Source organism: Colletotrichum fioriniae (assembly GCF_027942845.1).
Source record: "Colletotrichum fioriniae strain IMI 355084 chromosome Unknown scaffold_3, whole genome shotgun sequence".
Classification (NCBI taxonomy): domain Eukaryota; kingdom Fungi; phylum Ascomycota; class Sordariomycetes; order Glomerellales; family Glomerellaceae; genus Colletotrichum; species Colletotrichum fioriniae.
Window position 1 is genome coordinate 3,200,374 of NW_027076839.1, and position 24,900 is coordinate 3,225,273.

A 24,900-nucleotide genomic window follows, 5' to 3' on the forward strand; every position below is an offset into this window, starting at 1 on the left:
TTTTCTCAAGATGTTGGTAGTAGTCGATGGTGCTGCTATGTGTAGCCTGTGAGGTAAGAGAACCAAGAAGGCCACACCTTTGAGTCTCAGCGCCCGTAAGAATTGCACCTCTGCCATATGCCACGATGCAAAGCGCTCTTCCGCCCAAAGATCCAAGCGCGATGGATATCTTGTAGGTAGACATGAAAGGAAGAGTACGTCCACGAGTATCACATTTGGATTACATTGCCCGCGTGATCCCTCGAGTAGACTCTGCCCAATTCCCTCAGGGACGGGGAATGTCTAACAGAGCACGCTCATGACGGCCTGCCTGTCGATTCAAGACAATAGACAGTTAGGCAGATACTTCACTCATCACCGTCAGATCCAGATCCCGACTCACCACCATCACCACCCTCGCCACCCCCATTCTTCCCCTCCTTCGCCTTGGCCCTCTTCCTAAGCTTCTTCAACCGATTCAACCTCTTCTTCTTCTCCTTCAGCGCCTCCTCCTTACCCGCCTTGAACTTCTCCAGCTCCTCCGCCTTCTTCACCCTCTCCCGCTGCTTGACCCGTATCGCAAGACGCTTCTTCTTTCCAGGCCGCCTCCTCCTCGCCGCCGCCGCCGCCGCGTCCGCCTCCTCCTTTGTTTTCCCAGCGTCCCCTGCTGCTCCTGCTACTGCTGTTCCCTTTGACGACACCGTGGTGCCAGGAATCGTTGTCACCCGCCAAGGCTGCTCCATCCCCCACCACGGCCGCTGCGCCCGCTCGAGAACCTCCTCGCCCGACACCGCCGCGAACGCGAGCTCCGCTTTCACCTCGGACGTCGGCTCCCCGGTGATGTAGTACGACAGCGGTCTCTTGCGGATCATGGCTCCGTCGCCCGCCATCGCGCGCTCGTCCTCGTCGATCAGCGCAATCTTTGTCGCCGGGTTCGACGTGGTAAAGAGTCGGAACTCAAACTCTTCGGGCTCGTTGTCGTCTCCGCCGCCGCCGCTATTCTGAACCGTTTCTCCGTCCGTCGCCGCCGCTGCTGCTGGTTGCTCGGTCGTTTCTGTCGGGGCCTGGTCGGCGGCGTCGTCGCCTAGGTCGAGCATGCCCGCCATACGGGCATGCAGCTTCGCTAGGAGGTCTGCATTTTGCTGCTCGTTGTGGTCCGCTCCTTCGTCGTCGGACGACTCCCCGAGGTCTTCTCGTCGGACTCTGTTTCGTGCCAAGTTCTGGTCAGCGCTGCTGCCGGCGCAGGGGGGAGGGTCACAGAAGAGGTAATGGTTGCACCTCACCTCTTCGCGTCGGGAAGCTCAAACATAGCGTCTTGTTCCCCAGGGGAAAAGGAATGTTCCTCGTCGGGGGTGTGGTCAGGTAGGACGGCACCGGAAAGGTGCTCTGGGACGTTGTGACGTTGTGGCGCCAGACGAGTGAATACGAAGAGAGAGCGAGCGAATTGCAACCCACCCGATCCGTAATTTCGATCGCCGAGTCCCCGTGCGAAGCTGAGGACAAACAGCAAAAAAAAAAAAAACTGGCGAGAGAGCAACTTCGCAGTGAGACCGGTGCAATGTGGAGTTCTGAGCACGGGACGGAAGGTTGCAATGTGATGAACGGCGGGCGGCTGACCGGTGGAATTTCGCCCGACCGCGGAGCTGTTCAATTGAGATTTTCGCTCGCTAAAGCGGGAGCGTCGAACCTTATCTTATCGCGCAGTCGTGAGGTCCTACCTACCACTGCCTAGAGGTACCTAGGTAGAAGAGATGCAAGGTACTTATCCACACAAACGAGTACAGGCAAGTGAACACGAGGAATGGGCTTTGCTCTAGACACAATTCGTTCAAACTCTTGCGAGCAAGTACGAATACGGAGTGCAAGCTAGATATCGAATGGATTTGTTGTGCAAGCGGACGGTCACTTTGCTTTACGGCCGAAGATCATTGATTGACGCTGCATCATTACCACCAACCGGGTTCTCAAGCAACTGCCGTCGCCGTCGTCTCGTGACATTGGGTACAACGAAGCTTCTTGAACCTGATACTAGATATTTGGGTAGTCAACCACGAGTACCACAATCCTGGTTTCCTCTGTTAGTCGTCAATGCATCAACCACTTCGGGCCATTTGTCAAATAACTCCAATCAATCTCTCTCCCACCTCACAAAGGTATTGAACAACCGCACCGTGCAAACCCCACCCAGTCTGCACCCAATACATCAAACCATACATATCTTCCCAAAGTTCCCACGTTCCCATCCCCCCCTCCTCCATCCCAAACGTCTGTCTGACCTCTATTAATACCTCCTCAATACAAAACATGACAGCCCTCTCACCCTGGTGAGGGGGCATCAAACTCCCTGCCAGCCCAGTGTCCGCCGTCAGCTCGTCAACCGACCACCACCCCCAGCAAGCCACCGAACAAGGAGGTGTGGAGTTTTGGTACGAACACACCGTGGGAGAGAGAGAAAGAAAGAAAAAAAAAGTGACAGTCGGAAACATAACGTGGGAAAGCAAGGGGTGGGATGAAAAGGCGGGCCGGCCTGGGTTCAAACAACGTGGGAAAGTAAACGTGCCGGCGGAGTCTTCCACCTCTGCCCCCCTCTCTCTACGTACCTTCTCGCACTCACATAGCCAAATTATCATCTCCCGTTCCCATGCTAGGTTAGAGAGGGGGGAGGATCATCGTCATTCCTATCCAGCTGCTCGGGTCCCCATACCATGCTATCCCCCCCTCCTGCTCCTTCCATTGCGTACGCTTGCACGCGTGTCATAGTATCCGGTACATTTTCTGCCCCAGCAGTTCCATCTCATGCCCTGCTTCTTCTCCTCCTCAGCGACGCATCCCAATCCTCCTGCCAGCCAGCCAGCCAACACTTACGCCGCTTCAGTACATGCATGCATGAAACGGCACGCGCACACACACACATACACACACACACTCACACGAGGATCCCACGCGCCCAGCGGTAGGCTGACCGCAAGCCTCCCAGCAAGAGGCCCGAACCGGGCATCACCCGCATCTCGCCCTGCGTTGCGTTTGCGTGGGTTACGTGGGTTGCGTAAGTGAAAATGACAAGATACCTTACCACAGTATTCCATCGTATCACAGCATTTGGTAGTATTGGTTGGTAGTTGGCGGTGGTGGTGGGTGGGCTAACATCAAAGAATACGACTCCATGGAAGGAACCAAAAAAAGGATCCAACAAACATTCCCACCAAAAGTACCTCTTCTTTTGGTGCTCTCTTCTCTCAAAGCGGACAAGTCTCTGTGGATTCTCATCACGAAGGATTCAAGGGCTAGAGGGGTTCGAACCAAAGTGACAGAAAGCCAAACCCATTCGTATTCTCTTCCTTCCTTCTGGGCGCCCTGGATCCCTACGGCTCCTCCCTCTCTCTCTCCCTTTCTTTCAATCTCTCTTTTCCGTGTCTGTCTCTCGTTCGTCAAGCCGGCAGCATTCTACATAATCAGGAAGAGCATCTTTCCCCTCCCTCACTTGCGCCGTACAAAATAAAAACCGGACCAAAAGTAAGAGAAATAGCACATACAGAAAAGACGAAGCAAAGCAAAAGCAGCATCTTTCCGCCCAAAGCGCACCATTTCCGTCATGTCCCCAAGCACCAGCGCCAACGCACCACTAGGATCCCCATCACACTATTGGCATTACAAAATTCCCAGCTGAGCGGGCCTGCCGCAGTGTCCCGCCCGCCCGCAACCTTTTAGACTCGTGCGTAACGGACCAACGGTAGGTACAACTAGTCAAGGTGTGATCGTGACCGCGCCCTGTATAAGTGTGTGTGTGTGTGTGTGGGACGTGGGATCGTAGACGCCGCGCCGGACGGTGGTGGTGGTGGTGGTGGTAATCTCCCACTGGACTCCCCTCACAGAATATGAAAAGAGATGGTCAGACACCCTCATACAACTAACTATCTTATTGGGAAAGAAAGGGGGTGGAGAGGTCCAAGGTCCAAGGTCCCAATCCAACCCAACCAAAGCCGGTGGCTGATTTTCCAATGTTTGTATGCGTCGTGTAAGCGTTTACGCACCAACAGTCGAGGTAGGCAACTCGGTGGACCAAACACATAAATGACCCGCGTGCCCGGTGCCTGGTGCCCGGTGCCCGTATCCGTCTCTCTGCTCATTATGAACCACCAAACTATTTCGAATACGAGCTTCGGGGGGTTATCCCCAATCAGACACCGGAGCTGGATCAGAAGAGAGTCAACGTGGAGTTCTGGGGGCTGGAATGGATGCTTATTCATTGCCTATTTGCTTGCTTGCTTGCGCATTTTCTGGCCTATTTTCTCGCCTCTTGCACACACTCTCTCTCTTACTATCCCTTCTCTCTCTCCCTTCCTCCACAAAACCATCTCTTTCCCCATTCTCTCTAGCAAGCCAAAAACACACCAAAAAAAAAAATCTTCATCAAGAGTACGAGAAACCACGCACAGAAGAAACGCCACCACGTTGGGCGGACGTCCAGCCAACCAGCACTCAACCGTCATCCGTTTCCACACCGCCGGTGCCTTCCCATACAAAGACCCAACCGTTTGGTTCCGTCCCGGGTAAATCAGACGAACTCTCTCCGAGGTGTGGGTGGCGGGACCCAACCACACGGTTGGTACAAGGCTACCGGCCCAGGACCATCTCACTTTGGACGTCATCCCATCCTCGAGGCTGAGCCCTTTGTGGCGCTGTCCTTTTTCCTTCTCCAAAACCCTTCTTTCTCACAGGCAACACAATTTGCCAACGTTGGCGCGTTCGGGACCAGGGATGCCGAGTAAAGACCACAATGCCTTTCATTGTTTTCCCCGTCCGGTACCCGGCGCTCAACAAAAACCAGGAAATACCATACATATCGTTAAGTAACCCGCCCACACAATGTCGCAGCACGGCCCGGAGCCGGTGATAGAAGCGTCCGGCCGGAGCATTCGACGTCAATGCTATCCTCCGCGTGGTATCGAAATGCCCAGCCACCCAGATAATGCCCTTCTCTTGACGCCGATCTCGACCATGTCGTTGCTGCGCCTACCCAAATTATGCTCGGGTCCGGTCTGTCGTGAGACCTTGTAAAAAAAATCACGCCCATGCCGAGCAGAACCAAAGACGGCAACCGCTGGAGGGAAACCTCCTTTACCGTGGGATATGCCGTATTCCAATCGGTGTAAATCCCTCGCCTCGACAGCGCTCCAGAATCGAAATATCGCGCCTAGGTCACTGAAGATAAAAGTCGAACCCGAACCGCAATCACTCCTCTGGCCACGAATTGAAGTTATAGTGGTACACAGTCAGGGCTGTTGTGCCAGGCCCGGAAACAAGTTCGGCCCTCAAGTCTTGCTTCTCAAGCTCAAGCATCGTTCGGCCCGACCTATTATTGCCCCTCATGTTTGGAGACAAGTGGCGTGACCCAGCCGCCAATCAGTAATTCTCACAGCTAATTAGTGTTCCAGGAATAATGGTTCATGCCATCAAACGATCCCCGGTGGGCGCTGCTGTATGACCCAGGGGCTGGCGGAGCGGGAGCATGCTCCTGCTTGGTGGTTGGCGCAGAGCCTCCGCTCGAGTATTGTTCAGGGAAGCCATACGGCCTTGCCTCACTACTACTATAAGCAACAGTCGAGGTAGGCTCTCCAGCTGTTGTCGTCCATGAACTCGAGGGCGGGTAGTAGTCTCGAGATGGATTGGAGTGTGACGCGGGGGCTTCAGGCTTATAGGACGGCGGTGCAATATCGCTGGGGTTGTTGCCCACTGCTCCATATGACGAGCCGTACCGGTACTCCGGGGATGCCTCGTGATGAGACATTGACCCGATGGAAGGCTGGCTTGCATGCCTGGGGCTCTTGGTAGGTCGAGGGTTGTCGACGTATCTAGGCACGTTGAGCGCGTTGTCTGAGCTCGATGCCATTGCCGTGGCCGATACTGATAGTGGTGGCGGAGCAGTCGTACTTTGCACGTAAGCGTATTGTGTCCTGATCGGAGGTTGCTGCTGCTCGTTGGCAACCAGAGAAAGCTGAACGGAAGGCATCGACGTTTGCAAAGGCATGTCATGGGCCTCTCCACCGAAGCTTGCACTTCCCGGCAGAGCAACCTTGTGGTAAGATTCTCCCATCGTGGTGGCCGGGTAGCTTCCCGAGCCAGCTGGTGGTAGTTGTGGCATCCCCGGCACAGAGTTCGAGGAGGACCAGTTCGGGTATGAGCTATGTTGGGTTAGTAACCTGGCTTCGTGATGCAGCAATGTCGATCAAGTGATGGACATGTATTCTGGACGGAAGGGGGGGTGTTTAAGCTTACTTGGATCTCATGGCTCCCATGGGTGCTCCCGGCATTTTGGGCCCTCCTGCGTTGAAGGTGAATGCGGAACGAGGCATCTGCATGTCCAATCCTCTTGCCTTGGCGTCCTGCGGCTTGATAGCCAACGGTCCAGCCACAATGCCTAGTCCAGTCTCAACCAAGGCCTGGCCCCTAGAGCCAGCGCTCGATCCTAGCAGGGGAATCTCCTTCCTTGCCTGGAAGTTGCGAGGGCTGCGGCCTCGGACAACAATGGGCGCGGTAGTCGCTTCAGTAAGCACAATCTTGCTTCCGTTGGCCAACGTCCCGACAACCTTGAGGTGGAGCACAAAGTGTTGCTGGAGTTCCTTTCGCCGCCCGTTGTTTGCAGTGGCACTTTGTCAAGTCAGTCGAGATTCGTTACGTCTGCGCAAGTGCGCCTGTTTCGGATTGAAACTCACATTCTGAACTGCAGTCGGCGCCAGCCAATTGGGTAAACGGCATACTCGCCATCGGATTCCGAACCGTCTTCTTGGAAGGGGATCAGGGGAAGGGACGCCGGCTCCTGGTCCGGAGTTTGGGTGATCTCGGGAGAGTTGGGTGGGGGCGTCTTCCAAGGGATCACGATGAGTCGGACGGGGTGGCCATCAACAGACTCGATGGCAGAAATGGTCACTTCAGTGTTGCTGACGGGGACTGTCTCGCCAGTTTCGGATATGACAGAGAGCTGGCCTCGCGGGGTGATGAGAGAGCCGCTAATCTGGAAGAGGTTTCGTCGGTAGCAGGTCAGTTCGGGCTGGAGGATGGAACCGTCGGTACTGTTGGCTGGCATTTCGGAAAGGAAGAACATTCCGTGCAGCTGAGCAGAGAGTTCCAGCTGCTGCATGCGTCCATGCTGGTCGACAATAGTATGCTTGTCTTGTACCCTCTTGAACGACAGCAGCTTGTGGTCGTGGTTGACGGTAAGTTTGGAGCCATCGTCTCTCAGGTCCTGGACAATCTCCTGGTAAGGGGGCTGTTCGGTTTGCGAGTAGGGTCTCTTGAGGTTGGGGAAGCTATGGTGGGATGTCAAGCTTGGATGCGAATGTCTGTCGTACGCATCGGACTCGTCTTGTGGGTAGCGACCATAGGGGTAAGATCCGTGGTCTACGCTCGGGTGGGTGCTTCTAGGGCGTCCCGCGTGTGGTGAGTTAGCGGCGTGGCCTCCGAGGCCGGAATCCAGGCTGTTGTTGAATCGAGACGACATTTGGACGGGACTCCCATAGTTTGACCAAAGATTGGAATGTGCCGGCTCTTTCAGCTCTGCCATGACGGGGTAAGTGACCGTGGTTGACATTAGAGCATGCCTCTCTGGTGCGCTGTAGTCCTTTTCCAGACCCAAGCGCGCCTCTGTCACTCTTCTTCTTCTTCTTTCTCTGTCTCTTGTCTCCGTGTGTACTTTACACAAGGATATGTCGAGGTCCTTGCTGGGTAGTCAACAAGGGCATGTACGTTGGTGATGTAAGTCGTCTTGACCAAAAAAGGTTGGGCTGGTAAAGCGAAGGGGGAGGATGAGCGAGTGTGTTATTTGATCTCGAGAAGTGATGGCAAAGACTCGAGAGATGCAGAAGATGCAAAGATGAAGTTGAGGATCAACGGACGACGGTCATGTTTAAGGTTGCAGGGAGAGATGTATACTTGTATCTGATGGGGTGGATGGGTCGCAAGAGGACGGTAGATGTTGGAGGGGGTGTCTGATGAAAATCTTCGGCACTGTTCTGGGGTGGATACAATGATGGGGCAGGGCTGGGGGAGGCCAGCCAAGGCAAGGTTGAGGTTCAAGGTCAAGGTTGCGTCGAGTCGAGTCGGAGTCGAGTCGAGCAGCAAGTTGATGTCTCAACGGGATGTTCCTCCTGCTGGGCCGTTGACCTGTGCCTTCTTCAGCGGCAGCGGCAAAGGCAAGGTCACCGGTACAACGTGACGGCAGGTTCTTGGACAGGACGGTCAGTGCATGCAACCATACTGGGAAGGAGAAAGGTGAGGAGCGGGCGATCTGGTGAGCGGAAGAACAAGGCACGCTATGGAGCTACGACGATGGAGTATGGATGCGCCCTGCAGAGCGGCGACCAGGTTTAGGGAAATACCCTTCTTAGCAGGCGGCGCTATGGGGAAGGGAAGGGAAGGGAAGGGGGCACGTAGGACGCAGCACGCAGAAGCAGCAGCACGCAGGCCGTAGACCTAGACTCGCAGACTGGCAGACTGGGAGCAGAGGAGGAGGAGGAGAAGAAGAAGAAGAGGAAGAAGGAGACAAGGCCGACGAGGGCCTAGGACGAGGGGTGGCACTGAAACGGTTTGATAAGAGCAAACGAGCACAGTTCAGGATACCAGGTCCAGGGCCTTTTGCTGCTGTTGCAGTAGTGTAGCTCTGGTTTATGAATTTGCATACGGACTACTGGCCCGTCCAGGCAGAGGTACGCAATATTTACCTTACCTTAGTTTTAGTGAGTTATTAGTGTGAGCAAGACCACAGAGTGAACATGACGGACGAGCTCCGGGGGCATGGAGAAACAGCGCATCACAAAAACGCTTATTCGCCCAAACACACTTACGAACAAGTAGAACCAGCCGACGCATATTCGCACATCCAAGACCACCAGTCTTCATTACCCGCACCCGCACATAGACATACATACGATACTTGAGGGAAAAGATGCATAGCTACGTAGGTATCATGGATACATACGGGTTGAATGGCCCCAGTTGGACACTGGCATACACCCACTTTCTCTCTCTATCCGTACCGTACCGTACCATACATACACACTCTCTCACTCTCTGTTTCTCTTCCTCCCCTCTCACTCGATCGCCCTCAAAAACACACGCGCGCGCACATGCACACACACACACACACACACACACCCACACACACACACATACACGGTCTCCCTCTCTATCTCTTTCTCTCTTCTCCCCTCCAGCACACCCCCGCTTCTGCCGGAGGCGTGAACAAGTCCCTTGCACAAACTGGCATCGCTAGGAGCAAAAGACATGGAAGAGAGTTGACGGCAAGCCTTCAGGGTTGGCACTACTGACCCTGGTGAGCAGGGTGGCATATGCGGTACGTAGCTCTGTCGAGATGGAGGGACGGAGAAGAACCTGGCATGGATCGTACGGAGGCACGGGGGGGACCATCTCTCGAGGAGAAATCGCAGGCTGGAAATGCCCCAAGACCCTCGTCTCGACCAATGGAAGCATCATGGCGAAATGCCCAGGGGTTGAAGAGGGGGGTGTCGCTCGATAAGAAGACTAGAGAGAGAATCCTCCGACGGTTGTTGTAGGCTACTGACCCGCAATTTTTCTAGAAGACCGTTGGGCAGAGACGCCGACCAAGTCAGGAAGTGAAAAGGTGTACGGGCTAAGGGGGTGTGAATGTGTGAAAGTGAGAGTGAGAGGGAGGAAGAGGGAGGGTGAGAGGGGGGGATCGGTTCACGAGATTGCTGGAGGCCAGGGGCCGAGTTCAACTCGCTTGGGGCATACATCCAGTTCCAACATCCCTGTCCGGGTATGGTGGAGTGGGCAGGCAATATTAAGAGAGGGTTAATATAATAGACACAGGCGCCTGACTGAGGCTTTTGCTGGCAGGCTGGTCAGACCAAGAGCAATGTCTCTGAGTCTGTCCTTATTTTTTCGCCGAACAACGGCGAAGGAGGGGAGGGGTGTTTCCCCAAAAGCAAGGCTGTCAACGGCGCGGTTCGTTCAAGCATTCAGGCGTCGCAACTCTGCCTTTCTTCTGTTCGGGCTCTGCCGTCAAGTGTCATGATTCTACTGGGAACCAAGACGCGCCAGAACAGGCACATGCCGGGTTCGAGTCGGTCGGGAAGACAACCTCGTTGCTCACTGCTCACTGAGAGGCAGAGAAAGGAAAAATACAGGGGCGTGGGTGGGAAGAGGCTGCAGACCGAGGAAGTAAGAAACCAGAGGGGTCACTTTTCTTGACCAAGTCAAGTGTATCCGTAATGAGGAGGAAAGAGGAAGGTAATTGAGCCGGTCGGTCAAGATACCTGATTCCATGGTATATCGAATGCGCGACCACGACTCGCGATGCTTGCGGTTGCATCTCTCAAAGCCTCACTGCGCATGATTAGACTCATATGGAGATCCCTTATGACTTACATAGGTACATGGGCGCTAGTGACCTTATGGACCAGACGTAATCTCCCGACTCCTCCTTTCTCCTCCTCTTCGTGTCCGGTTCTTGCGAGACTTCAAGAATTGCGAGAAATATTGTGACAAAGCGAGGGTAAAGGAAGGGTTCAAGGTTGACGAGTTGTCAATAATCCGAACAAGAGAAACACTCGGAGCACGGGTGACGGGGTGGCAAGATGTGGGTGTGGCAAGGAAGTAGAGGAGGGGGCCCAGAAAAAACCACATCACCACATGAAATAGTATCCGCAAATATGTGAAGTGAGGTAGAGAGAGAAAGAGAGCGCGCCTGAGCAATAGAGGAAGATAGGTACAAACGCACAGAGAGAAAGAGAAACGAAGAAGCAAAAGAAAAAAAAGAAAAAGGAAAAAAAAAATAAAACACAAAAAATAGAGCGAGGCACAAATGCGGAGGCGCCCAGGCATGTTCGTGGGAGAAGTTCCTGAAAGGGGAAGCTAACAGTCTGTGCCCGCACCCGGGCCAGGGGTCCGTAAAAAGGCGCAGGGTTGAGGGTCGGTCCTCATCATGGCAGTTGATAGAACCCGGCCGCGGGCTTCCAGGTTGTCCACGGGGGCAGTACGTACATACTCTCCGTACGGATACGTACCGATACCCTCTTCTTTTGTCCCCGTAGTCCCGCCGCCCGCGCAGGTGCGCAACCCACTCACTGCTCCAAGGTGCTGCGTCCGGAATCCCACGAACCAGTCGCATCGCATCATTGGCATCGTGCTGCTAAAGTACCTGGGACAGCTGTGCGTAAGGTGAGGTAGGTAGGTAGAATCTCCGTTTCCGAAATGGCCACTACCTATTCGCTGAGGTAACCTGCTGAGCTGCATTCTTTTTGCACTTGTTGCCAATTCCCCTCGCGTCTTTTCTCTCGCGAATGGTCTGGGTGCGGATATCTGCCTCTTGACAATTGGGGGCGCTCGGATACCCCGTCCCCCTTCTTCTAAACAAAAACGAAGAAAGGGGTCCCCGGGAAATATGAGAAAAAAGAGGCAGCCCGTCTCATCAAGCAAAAGACGGGAAAGACGCGTAATCTTGGCTCCCGTGCTCCAAGGTAATCAACGGCAAAGGGTCTTGGACACGAGACGAGGTGATGCGAGACGATCAAAAGGCGGCCTGGATTGCGATAGTCAGCATTGTCCTGGTTATTTTAACAGGACAGGACCAAACCACCAAAGATGTGCGAGTATCCGTAGTGGACGAATACCTATCTCTTTCCCTCCCCCTCACACTCATCCACGCACCCAGTACTTTGAACGGTACACTACTACCACGACTACCTACCTGCTAGCCCCGCGGCACAGTAGCACTGGCTCCCGAGGAGCTTCGAGAGTAGCGCAGCGTAGCTTGGCCGTAGCGTAGCAGCAGAAGAGACGCAGAAGCATCAGCAGTCAAGGTCAGGTAGGGCGTTCTAGCTTCCCATTTGTCGGCGGTAGGCCGGTTGTGCAAGGTACCTGAGCTGCTACTTCCACGTACCGACATGGATCCGGGCGCCGTTGTGTGGTGGAAGGACTAGGACGAGGACGAGGACGAGGGCGGGTGATGGGCGGCTGACCGCCTGCCTTCCTGACCTCACGGCACCTTCATCGAGCGGCAAGGTACAGAGGATTCAAGGTACGGATACCATGCCATGCAGTCGCCAGTAACGGCATGGCTTGGTATGTGGGCCTTGACAACGACCTTGGCTCGGTCTGGCTGTGGTTGTGCATCTAGCTTGCAGTGTATGCTCTCTACTGGTCTTCTGAATGGCGAATGGTCTCTGGCGAGGTGTAGGTCTTGATCCTGGTGACCAGTACTCTGTAGTCTGTCGTCTGTACATACAGACACTGGGGCCGCAAAGAGAAGGGATCACGGCCGGGTGCATGCAGAGAGTATGCAGTGGCTGCAGTAGCCCCCAGAAGCTTCGACCCACGGCTGCAGCGGCGGACGAATGTGGCTGTTGAGAAGCGTTGGTAAGCTGGGGTCTGGCAGAGCGGTGGCCACATGGGTCGAGCAACTGACTGCCTCTGTGCGATTGCGACTGCGAGGTGAGGTGAGATGCGGTGCTGTACGGTGCGGGTGCGGTGCGGTACGATGCCTAAGCACCAAAGCGGTCAATCATCAGATGGCGATGCACACGGATGCCGAGGGATAAGCAGGCCGTCCGATGCGATTTCCTGCATGTCGAGGCGGAAAGGGAAGAGTCGCTCGCGCCGTCTCCCGAGCCAGATGCGATCGGAGCGTAGTCCGGTCATGTCGAGGGGTGGCACGGGGGTGGTGACGACGTGAAGTCGGAGAGTGGAGGACAGAAGCGGACACGAGGGCGGGAGGTAACGTTCAGAGCCTGGGTATCCGTAGACCGTAGAAGACACACACCCCGAGGTGAAGCGGATAAAAGGTCTGGGATCGAGTTAATTGCTTACGTACATGGTCCGGTGGACGAAGTCAGGTACCCAAGTAAGGTATATTGCAACTTGCGGGAGTGGCTTACCTTGTTGTATTGGCCATTCTCCTAATAGCAAGTGAATGCAACTCACATATTGAGGAGTAGCGAGCTATATTGTTGGCCCAGGGTTAGGTAACTCAATATCCGATGTCGATGCCGTCCGCAAAAAGGAGGTTACTATGTATGGCAAAGTATTGATTGCGGCAGCCAAAAGGATATTGAAGCGATGGCAACTATCGATAACAAATTTCCTTGTTCCAAGGAAAACCCAAGAAACACAGTGCAGAGTCGGGCCTTTGCGCAAGAGGGTCTAATTGCCGCACTCGGTCGACAAGGAAGCGACCTGGTGGCCGAATCGAGTTGGAATTGTCAAGCCTGCGATGATTAATCTACGGAGACACAGCTTGTATCCCGGAGCATTATGAATAAAGAAAAGGCGCAACTCCAGAAAAAGTCGGGGGGAGAGGGGGGGTTTCCGGGCAAAGACCAGGACACGATCATGGCCTTGGTTATGCTCAATGCTCGAGCAGGCCAGTCTTGCCAGGTCATGGTCAAGGGAGAGAGAGACGGAACGGGTCCGGAATCCGGAGCAAGCCCAGGCCGAAAATGGAAAGAGTAGGAGCCAAGCACGGGCACAACCAAACCTCAGCAGTCAGGAGTTGAGAACTCAGTCGCTCCTGAGGGAGGTAAGAGCACAGAACAGCTTCAATGGTGAGATGAACTCGGGTCTCAACTCTCAAGGAAGGAGAGACAGGAACGAGAGCAAGAACCTGTCATCACGCATCAGGCATCCATCTAATTGGTTAGGAAGGTGCGTGGTTCCGTCAGGTAAGGTAGGCAAGGCACTGAGTAAGGTGCGCTTGCCTTTGGGTTCGCTCCTGACAGAGTCTTGCCCCGGGCAGCTGACCGTGAGGTGTGGCCTTGGAAGCGACCTGATGGGAAGGAAGGATCCCGTCGAATGACACTGGGCTGGCATCTGCACCTGCCAACTCTCTTTCGGCCCCTCTACCTCGCCTTCCCGGATGTCATTCCTGCCCTTGGCATGGACGTAGTGGCTGTGGCAGTGGTAGTGGCAGTGGCAGTTGCAGCGGCAGGTCCATGGCATGGTCCATACCTACCTTACCTTACTATAAGGTACCTTAGGTACGGTATGGTAAGGTAAGGTAAGGAAAGTGTGGCTCTCGGAAGTTGCACATCCACGTCTCGACCTCGACTCTTGACTCCAAATAGGCAGGACAGGCCCTCACCGTCGTAATTGCTCTATTTTGCTCCAAGATCGGGTCGGGTGGTCGGAGGAAGCGACGGGGAAAGGAGGGAAGCACCGCCCCGGCGGCCGGAGGGAGAGCTTCCCTTCCCAGCTTTCCCATTTCAAAGGCCTTGTTAATAATAATAACGGACATGGCATTCTCCATCGTTGATGCCTCGTGCCAACCTCGTGCCCTCTCTAACAACCCCCCGACCTCTCTTTTCCCCTCCGGGCCCTCCCCCTCTTCTCATAGTCATAGATGACAGCCCGAGGCGTGCGGCTTGCGGCGTGCTAGGCTCCCACTCACTGCACTCCCCCTACCAATTCTCCATCCAGCATCGCGTTCATGATGAACCCCCAGTGCAACTGCCCTCCGACCCCTCGGCGCAGCACCCATCATGACACGCTGCTCTTCAACTTCTTCACCGACCCCTTACCTTAGGTAGGCAGGTCCCCCAGGGACCCAGGCTGCCATGCGTGCCAGGTCTCCAACGGGTTTCTCCAGCGCCTAATCCAGCAAGTCACCGACTCCATCAGCGCATCGAGGCCCCCCAATTTCGGGGCCACGTTCCCGCATCTCAGTGGGTTGTTTGTGCAGAGTCGCTGGTGAAATACAGTGCTCTTTAACAGTGCGTAATTCCGATATTAACCCGCACCGACTAGAAAACTCAAATTTAGACCAGGCAGGGTTTCCCAGACTAAAGGTGCCTTAAGAGCCGGGGCACTGATTCAATCCCGTCGACGCCTTGATCAATCATCGTCGTCCTTTCCCTCTTTGAGCCGGCTCCACCTCCCACTTTCTCTCCTTATTCTTGCTGCCCTGTCGTGCCTGCCACGCCTGCCTCCTATCCACACTTCCATATTTCTGCCCAGTTCAGTACGTACCTCCTGATGTGTGGTCAAGATTCAATGTTCAACCTCCACTCGCACGGGTCCTGCTGCCAACCCCACCCTTTCATCGAGTCCACCTTCCACGGGCAGTCCACAGTCCACACCTCAAGCAGAAGCTTGGACTGACTGTGTAGCTCCTGCCCGTCCAACTCTTTGAGTTTTTCAACTTGCACTTGCACCCGCCATCCATTGCATCGCGTTTGTCCCAAAGCTCCCGAGAATCTTCATACTCGAAATGCCAATATATTGTCCTTCCTAAATGCACTTTGGCGATGTCTGGTACCCGTATCTACCCTACTTGGTAGGTGTGGAAAGTAGAACGATGTCAAGGTCAGGCACTCATGGTAAGTACGAAGCGAAGTAGGTAACCTCCTCAAACCCTCTTCATTACTTCGCCTTTTCACCATTCGATGAAATATGGAAGGAATGAGGCACTCCGCATCCAGACATATCTCTCCCGTCGGCTGCAATAATTCCCTCGCCTCGTTCTGTCAGCAAACCATGAAAGTACTCAAGTTAGGCATTTTACATAGTGGTTGCATTGCAAGATACCCAGCATATCTCGTGGCCGGACTATCACATTGGTTCAATCCACTCATTCTCCAACATCCACTTCACGTCGTTTCCTTTTCAAAGTCTCCGAATCTGTTCATGAGGGAGAAAAATAACTCGACTCGACTCCAGTCTCCGTTAACAATCAACCGCCCACTTTTCCTGCTGGACCTGCTCCTCCCCGTCTTATTCTATTCGCGATTGGTACTCAATATCCAAGTCCAAAATGTACTTTACATGATCATTCCGGCCTGCCTCTTTGCAACTTTGCCCTGAACATATGCGCAAGCGCAACTACGTACTTCCCTGCCGTCGCAGCACACTATCGACTATCGACAGCAAGCTCTGTGGATCACGGCTCCTCCTCACGACACACAACGACTCCTCTCATTCTCCTCCCGCCGCCTGCCCTCCCCTCCAATTAATCCCCCTGGAGCCCGGGAGCTTCGACATCATGATCAGGACCCTGGGCCGGCACGCGGACCCCCGTCGTCCGTCACCCCTCGTCCACAAACCTAGCCTGCTCGAGCCCGCTCTCAAGCAAGTCACCTCATCGAGGGCACATCACCGTCACCTTCTCCACGTCCCCCACAACTCGTTTTGCTACGGATACCCACACAGCACCACTGTAGCCATAGTGTATTCGTACGGATACCACATAGCCCACACTCTACTATGGATCGAGGGGACAAACGCTTGTGTTTCCTTCTCAGGTACGCCGGACGCCTGCTTCTCTCTGTTTGGCTCGACCCGAAACAAAGTTTATCGCGACTCTCGCCAGCGCCGTTGCATTCGGTTCCTTCTTCCTAGCTCCTGTTTCCCTACGTACCTCGTCCTCCATACCTAAGGATGCGGGCAAGCTACGTACTCCGTACGCATACCTTACTATACCTTACCTCACGCCACAAGGTAGCACACCGCAAGGCACTTGTTCAACGCCCCCCCGCTCTGCCCTTTGTGTCCCTCTCTGAGTTGCTCTACGGATATCCATACTGCGTTTTTGGAGTCGACTCCAACTCCGCGCGCGAACTGGCCGATATCTGAAGCCTCGTCTACCTTGTCACCTTCCAAAGTGAGGGTGAGGCATGCTGCCAGCCAAGCGTGAACCTCATCTCACTTTACACTTCCGGACTGCGATACCTTGCCATCCCGCGGCCTCGTCTTCTTAGGTCCCATGCCCAGCACAAACTCTACTCGGATTTGCCGCGGTAACGCGCCCTCCTGCGCCGCCGCCGCCGCCGACGTTCTGAGTCTTGGTCCCGTCACCCTGGTCTCCAGCCTCTTCGTCGGCCTCCATTCAAACTCCCGCTCGCAGACTGCCTCCTCGATTCCTCGACCTGGGCCCCCAGCGCAAAGCCTAGATGACGCCTCTCACGCGCGCTTCGTCAAGTGACAGTACCTGACAGCAGGTGTCAGTCACTGTGGACACCGCTGGTCTGCGCTCTCTGCACCGACAGTCCAAGCCGTTAAGCTACGCATGCAAGTGACAGCGCTAACAGACGCACAGTCAACTAGCACGACGCGGGAACCACGTCAACTTCATTCGAGCCTGGTCTTTTTCACAACGAGAGCCCTTGTATAGTGCTTGCTACGCATAACTTTCTCCCCTGCTATGCATTGTTTATCGGGGCAAGGAGAGAAACGGGATCAAGGAAAATGCACTTTACAAGCAGTGCTGTCTGCAAAGACTTTTCAGCCTTTAAAGGACGCATATCAATGTACTCGCTCCTATCAAGGACTATCGCCTACTCTGTTCCGCATCCGGAAGCGGCATGCTTTCGCATCAAGATCAAGAGACAAGTGTATGCGCCTTTAACCGACCGCTTCGATACGCGTTGTCCAGAGCTGTCAGATGGCACCCTTGCAATTACGACGTCTACCTCATGGCTCCGAGTACCTCTACGGAACGCTCCATCGGGATCCCGCAAGATGATTGTCGTACGAGTATCCTCTCCAGGGAGCCGCCCTTACTGGCAGTCCCCGGCGGCGCGGCTACAAGGTCGATCGCATCCGCTGCTGTACCGCCACTGCGGGAGCGTTTAGAAGCACGCCACCAAAGCCACGGCACGGAAGTTACCCTGAGCCTTGCACAATTCGAGAAACCACGACAGTTCGGACTTTTGGCTATCAAGGCCGAATTCTCCCGGTTCTCGTCCAAAAAACATTTCCCTGCCAATATCCAATATCTTTCTCACACTTTGCGGGTTTTCAGACCTCGATCCGCGATCCACGGGCCTTGCCTAGAGCTGGTACGATTCCTGCGCTATTCTTGACGCGCCTCACCTAGAGAGCGTCCCCGTCCAAGTCGCAGACCTCGTCACAGACCAACGTTCGCGGCGGAAGCATCCCTTGCCAAATGTAACGGTCCGGGGGTTGTTCAAGGGGGCTCACGGCGAATTTCCAGCGAGATCGTGCGGGCATGGGGCCCGTCACGCCTCTCGTTGAAGCGGATACCATGTGCAGATGGCTTGCCGCCTGCTTGTCCGACTAGCCCTCGTCCTGGTCGGTCCACCATAGAGCCCCTAACGACCCTCACGGGCCCTGTCACGCCTTGGCCCTCTTTGCTTCTCGATGCACATCTCATTGGTTCTCTAAGGGACTCTACCACCTTCTGTCGACCGTCGCCCAGATTTCTCGTCATCCTGCTCATGGTGGAGAAGTATATCTGGACAGAAGAGCACGGCACTCGATGGCGGACTGTTTCGGGCCTCTCGATGAGTGACTGATTTGGTCTGGCGGTGGTCTGTGTTTCGAGATCGAAACACTTGACAGGGCTCGACCGGGCTGTGTAGACATGGGAAACACGAATTTACATCAGATAAACAGCAAAACCATTGACAGCCACAATCACGACTCGGCCATGGCCGACCTCCGTACGTTCCCTGCAGCAAGGGGCTCGCCATCTTGGTCTGGCACTTTCTAATCCAAATGCATGCCTTTGTCACTTGTACGGAGTACTTGTTGATGGCTCGGGGTTTTTGAGAAACAAGAAGTTCCAAGTCTTGTTTGTGGATTTCAGGACCGAGATTATCCCCTTTTCCATCCATGACCATTAACCGACGGGCTAAGACCTATATCTGCAATCTGATATACCCCTCCCAATGAGAATGGCCCCTATTCCGAGCACACATCTGCACAACACCAACGATCTGCTGATGCACTATTTGCCAGTTGAATAAGAAGAGTTTTCATTATTTTTGGCCTTTGCACTTGGCATTGCGCCAGGCACGAACCTGAGCAGACTCTGGGTCATGACTAGCTGGTGATGCAGGTGCTTAGACCGTCCGTACCAGGGATTGAAACATTTGCGGCAGCCACGAGGTGCAAAGAAAAAAAATCGGCTCCAGATAGTCGGCTCTGCTCGTTTTATGGATTTCGTGTTGCAACCAACGCGTCAAGAATCCAAGGTCATGAAATCTCCGAATTGGGTTGCTCCAACAGCATGGAGCCTGGAGACAAGGACTGCATACGAAGTTCGAAGTACCAACAAGCCATGGGATGAAGATGGATCGACAGAGAGCAACCTGAGAGTGCCACAGCGGCGGGGACCAAATGAGAGCGTCCAAGGGCCATTGCTCGCTCTCGCGCGGCAGTCGGCTCTTTATGGCACTGCTAGACGACATACACGCCATCCCCCCCGAGTTCCCACAGACGGATACGTAATGTATCCGTCGAGGACGACAAGACAAGCAAGAAACAAGCCTGGGGGTTCACTCTCACTCAGGGGAGGGATGGGGGGACACGAGAATGGCGCAAGACTCCCTGATTCTCTGCCAAGCATCTCCTCTGGACCTTGTCACAGTTGCAAACCGTCTTTACCGAAGAGGGCCGCCCCATGCAATTGTCATCCACATTTCTCCGGTCATGGACGAATTAATCTGGCATCCATTCACGCCTAAGCTCTTTTGAGGCACGTTTCCGGCACAGCAGCCTCCTTTGGGACGATGATCCCCGTCCTCGTAAGGAATATGCTGCTCGATTGAGAACCGCATCGTCTCTTTTTTTCATCTCCCGAAATTCACACCTTCGACAGACCCGCGAAAAAGCTGCCGCCCTCTGTTCATCACCTCGCTCAATTGGTTGACGGATTCTAGGTGAAGTGAGTCCCCCTGGCGATGCCCGGTGCACCCTGGGCCCTAACTGCCCAATCTTCAAGAGATGGTCCGATGGATGAAGGTTGTCAGTGTTGAGTCAGCACGGCCGTCACGGCCCTGGCGCTGATCTCCCCGGCAAATGCTAATGGGCCCTTACCTCGAGTTGACAGCGCCGTTGACTCGCAGGCGGCAGCTTGGTCATTGCAGACGACGCACTGACGGGCAAGCCGCCGCACGTGTGGGCTCGTCGGCAAAGTTTAGTTCATCGTCAACCATCCGTCCCTTAGGTTGCGTCTTTTTCCAAGGAAAGGCTTGCCGAAGATTTGCATGCAATACCCGAACAGTCTGAGGCGGTACGCATATCATAAGATGAACTCGACAAGCGCGATTGGGACATCCTGTGAAGAGCACAACATGGTGGTCCTTGCTGTGTGTTGCCGCACAGGACACACTGTTCGCGTCAGGCCCCAAATCCTGGAACGATGGTGCAAAAGGCGCCGACACGGTTCGCAAGGTGCGAGCCAGGAAAGCGTCGGCTGTCAAGCTACTCAAACGCGACTGAACCGAGGCGATACAAGCGAGCAGTAGAACTAGCAATTGGAAGCGATCTCATGACGGCGCATGATCCTGCTAGCTTCCCAGACTTGACGCCGATGTTTTGCGAGCTCGAGGCGGGGCCTGAGCGCAGAATTCGTACAGATACCGTCGTTGACGACCGATTGCACGTTACGCTTTTGCAGTTGCCGCGCCGATTAGCCTTCCAAATCGGCCTCACGTTCCGAACTACTGCTGGGGTATCGACAATGATTGACAAATGATGAGGGCGATCAGAAAGGCTTCCAGGGCCTAGAAAAGCACCTAGTCCGAACAACCTACATAAGGTCCAGGTCTAGCATCTTTCTGCAGGCGTCGACGTTTGGCTGGACGACCGGTCACCGATGAACACCTTTTTATCACTCGCAGGGGCTGTAGACTGGCGCGCTTGGCTGTTCTGAACATGTTTTGATTCTACTACGTCTGCCGGGGAAGGGCTGAACCCTGCCACTGAGTCCAGACCGGATCGCCCAAACATGACCTCATTTGCGGATGGCGATGCTGATCGAGGCCTTTGGAGGCTCACGGAGCGACTAAAGTTCTGAAGAGCCCAAACTACATTTCATCGCAGCGTGTAGCGAAGCACCCGACTTGGTGATACTTTTATCCAGCAAGTCCGCCATGCTGCCGGAGTGACCATTCACAAGCCGGGAGTAACAATAGTGGGCGGCGGGAAATGGTTCCCATCAATGCTGCTGTATCACCCGAGATTACCTACATAACGGCGGCGAGGCGAATGGCACAACATGGAGATCTCGGCCGAAGATGGTCGCAATACCCACGTTTCCCAACTTGGAACGGAAACAATTTGCATCGCTGTTGATATGTGGCGGTGCAGCCCTATCATCATTCGGACTCTTCCAGTAAGAAATGGCCGTTTTGTTTCATGAGGCTTTGCTATTACCGGAGTAGGAATGTTGGGCTTGCCCCCCGGCATTACCCAATCTCCGTGCCATTGCAGAAGAAAGAAGGATCCGCGACTTGGGCCGAAGCAAGTGGCTCTGAATGGCCACACATACAGTCCTAGCTGCCGTCTCTGCATGCACGAACGAATGATGGTGAAGGGGACGGATATTGGCCGATGGGGAATATTGAAAAATAATAATATCAAAAAATGGATGGAAGACGAGCGGCTGTGTAGAAAGAAGTCGATATCCTCCGAACCCCATCGGCAACTGCAACAAGCTCGTGAAAACAAACAAACGAATTGTTTCTTAGGTCCTTGTCAAGATATGTACCCCGCAGCGCGAACATCTCGACCCATCGGCCGCCCCCCTTTATCCCGCCCGCGTTATCTTCTTTTGCACAATCCCGAGATGAGATTGTTTTTTCGCGAGGGAGCTTTTGTTTCTCAAACCCTGGTCGTTGCTTGTTTCTGCACTCAGATACCCCTTCTAACCCTTGTCGACTATTCGGAGCAAGGAACGGGGGAGCTTGACCGGCACCGCGATCCCCTCCTCCCGCTCAACGACCGCGATTTAGCCTGGAAGGCCCGACTGCAAAGCCTTGCATTTTCCCGACCAATCTCCAGGACCAATTGGGCATCTTGGGTTGTCGTGGCCCAGCACGGCTTCTGGGTGAAGACGTCGACAGCAGAAACAAAGTGCGGCTACTTCTGATCGTGGCGTTTCTTAGTGCAAGCCCATCCCCACTCGAGCGGTTCCTACGTCGCCCTACGGTCTACCGCCTGTCTTGATGTCCGCCTTACACTACATGTTGTGGGACAGTGGGAGTGAACGGTCGTTAGCAGCGTTGCATTCCAAAGCACGCTTGGAGTGGAGGGTCTCAGGCCTATCGCAAACGACATCTGCTGGCTCTTCGTCCCCATGCATATGCTCCTGCAGCGCACCAGTCCTCGCAACCGACTCAGGGCCGGGGACTATGTGACGGCTCTGTACATGTCCGGCAGAGGCTTGCACCCATGAGGAAATATCTGGCTCCATTGGCGATGCTGCAATAGCAACGCTGTTAAGCCTTCTCATCATTTGTAGCTGGGCCCACGCGAACCTCTCTCAGCTACGCGAGGAATGGCAGCTGTCATAACTCAAGAGCTCCTCTCCGGGAACAGAGCAGCGTTCCGATTAGCAGACAGTCAGTCGTGGATATCCTGGCTCTCGTCACCTCGGCAGCGTACACCTTTTCTGCCGCTCTGCCGGCCTCGAAAATTGGCACAGAAGAAGTTATACTGGCCCGGTGAATATCTTAATGCCTGATTTCGATGCGGATGAGGTACTGTGGCGACCTACTGCAATCAAAGTATTCTCATTACTCTGTGCGGGACCTCTGGCTAGTCCTTGCGAGATTCTTCTCGGTCGAAGGGTTTGCGGCCGCAGATACACATTCTTGCCTCGTTTGTGGTTCGACTTTGATGATACTTTGGCAGGCCAGTTCTCGAGATCGCAGACACACAGATCCCATCGATGGGCAAACGCAAGCCTGCGCAAATGTCATCGGCGGTGCGGCAAAGCACTCTAGAATGCAACGGCAGGTGGTAGACCGCGTGCTGACAGGGTGGCTGGATTCGCCTCCTTGGTTCCCCCTGATCAAGGCACCGAGGACCTAACTAGTCAATGATGTCGCGTCCGACGCCGTTGCTGTCATCCATCCGGGGCCGCCACTTTCAGGGCCCCTTGTGTCTATCAATCCCTAGACCCAGACGGCGTGCTCCTCCCCGCCTCGATCACAATGTCCGTGGGCGTCGCCGACGTCGACAACGACTGTCGTGGACACCGGGCATCAACTGTTGCGATGACGAACGTATCACAGGAAAGGGGGCGCAAGACCATCTTTCGTACGATTATGATGATCGGGTCTGGATGCTTCCTGCCAGGACGACTCGCGCGACTGTCAGAGCAAGGTGTTCTTGAAACCATCTCCCCCTCCTTCGCTCACTATAGAGTCGTATTGAATCGCAAGATTCTTTCCGAAGCAAAAGTGGAGCTAGGGTCGTAGGGACAAGAAACCTTTTTTTTCTCCTGTTCCCTTGGCCTCTGCCTGTGGGAGCTGGTAAGCAAGTAAGCAGGCAGGACGGCTTGGCTGAGCTTCTATTCATAATCCCATCGTGTTTGGTGTTTGTCCGTACCATAGCACGCTGCGACGCCGGCCTCGTCAGTCGACACGCGGGCGTCCGTATCTCTTCCTTACTCCCTCCACCACCACCGTCAACATTTGCCTCGCCCACTCTTGGCCACACTCCACTTGTCTTCAGCAGAAAAGTGTGAATCTGGCGAGAATCCATCACAGCAAGATTGCGACGTGGGTTCTTTCCACAACTGCATAGAACCTACGGCACTTGGACCCCTTCTCCACTTCCTCGCCGGCGTCGTCAACGTGCTTGATCCCCATCCGGTACTGACTTCCCCGGGTCCATGATCCATGAGCAATATCATGAGAAGGCAAGATGGAGAAGATGGCAGCTATGGCCATGCTGCCGTAGGGCCAACACTCGGAGACTGAGTGATCACCAACTCGCACAGGGTCGAATGCTCCGGTGATCTCGGGCCTTGCAAGTTCTATGGCCGTAGATGGCTTCACTTCTCTGGATCGACGGTCGTGGGTTTAACCTTACGTATGTAGCAGTTGTCCCGGTGGCAACATATCCAACACGACGGCACGGACAGCGGCGGCGGCGGCGACGACGACGAGGTTACCTGTTCTTTCACTGACGCCACTACCTACAGCTTGATTTTGACAGAAGAGGAGGGTGTGTATACGGGTTGCAGACGCGACGGCGATCAGAGCTTGATAGGTGGCACCCCTCCTCTGCCTACTCTCTCTCCTTCTCTCGGTCTCTGGTTGTGTTACTCGCCTCGAGGCTCTCTCTTTCTTGCTCGCTCATACTTCCCTGCCATGGGACGTACGGCGTACGGGAGCATCAAGGGCCTAGGGCCGTGGCAGTTAACCTTGATCTTAAGACCTTGGATCTTAAGGCCATGTCCACTCGAGCAATGATTTGAATGGCCCCATTCACATCCCCATCCCCCCTCCATCACACTCGAACTCACTTGAACCCACGCCCCTTCCCCCTTTTTTTCTCTGAAAATCTGCAACGATGCCCACAGTGTGCTGTAGCGAACTGTGTCGTACTCTTCGGATGTTTTTTTTTTCTCTTGTGTTAATCTGCTTGCTGGGTTGCCACGCCTTCGGTGAACCCCCCGGAGCCCCTCTCTCTCAAAGCTCGCCTCTCCTCTTTCCGGACCCGCCTGGGTTTTTTCGGGGTCTATCCGTACCAACTTGCTCTGCCACTCGCAAATGAGCAAAAGCTACGGGATCTGAGTTGAGCTGCTGCGGAGGGGAAGGGGAGGGGTGGTGGCAGTTCAGGTTTCTTGGTCCTTTGGCCCTTGTTTCCTATCCGGCAGACGACATGCCCGGCGGGACACTTCATGAATTGTACGGTCAGGTCGCAAAGCTAGCCTCCGTTAACGACTCGACGAGTAAGCCTCTCGTGTGCGGCTCTCTCCTTCATATCGTGCACGCTCGCTACCATCGCGACTCAGACGACGACACAAGCTATCCCGCTGCCCGCCGTTCCTCGCCCGTGACCCGCGTCCAACCGTGTCACCCATCACGCGGTCCGCTACTTCTCTCGGGGGAGGGGGGAGGGTGGCACGGTAGGTAGGCAGGAGGAGGGGTTTGGAAAAGCCGTTGAACTAAACCCCCAAGCACGTACCCCGGAAAG

At 54.7% G+C, this 24,900-nt stretch overlaps 2 protein-coding genes across 2 annotated transcripts; both read right to left on the reverse strand.

The window, feature by feature from the left end:
• Positions 1 to 347: 347 nt before the first annotated feature.
• N0V96_003756 (uncharacterized protein) lies at positions 348 to 1,288 on the reverse strand (the record flags this gene model as incomplete). The annotated part of the gene is made up of 2 exons (XM_053190590.1): positions 348 to 1,182; positions 1,263 to 1,288. The coding sequence occupies 2 exons, from the start codon at positions 1,286 to 1,288 to the stop codon at positions 348 to 350; spliced, it is 861 nt and encodes a 286-aa protein (XP_053051999.1).
• Positions 1,289 to 5,398: 4,110 nt separating this feature from the next.
• On the reverse strand, positions 5,399 to 7,540 carry N0V96_003757 (uncharacterized protein; the record flags this gene model as incomplete). Its single annotated transcript, XM_053190589.2, has 3 exons — positions 5,399 to 6,161; positions 6,256 to 6,627; positions 6,693 to 7,540. The coding sequence occupies 3 exons, from the start codon at positions 7,538 to 7,540 to the stop codon at positions 5,399 to 5,401; spliced, it is 1,983 nt and encodes a 660-aa protein (XP_053051998.2).
• Positions 7,541 to 24,900: the final 17,360 nt, after the last annotated feature.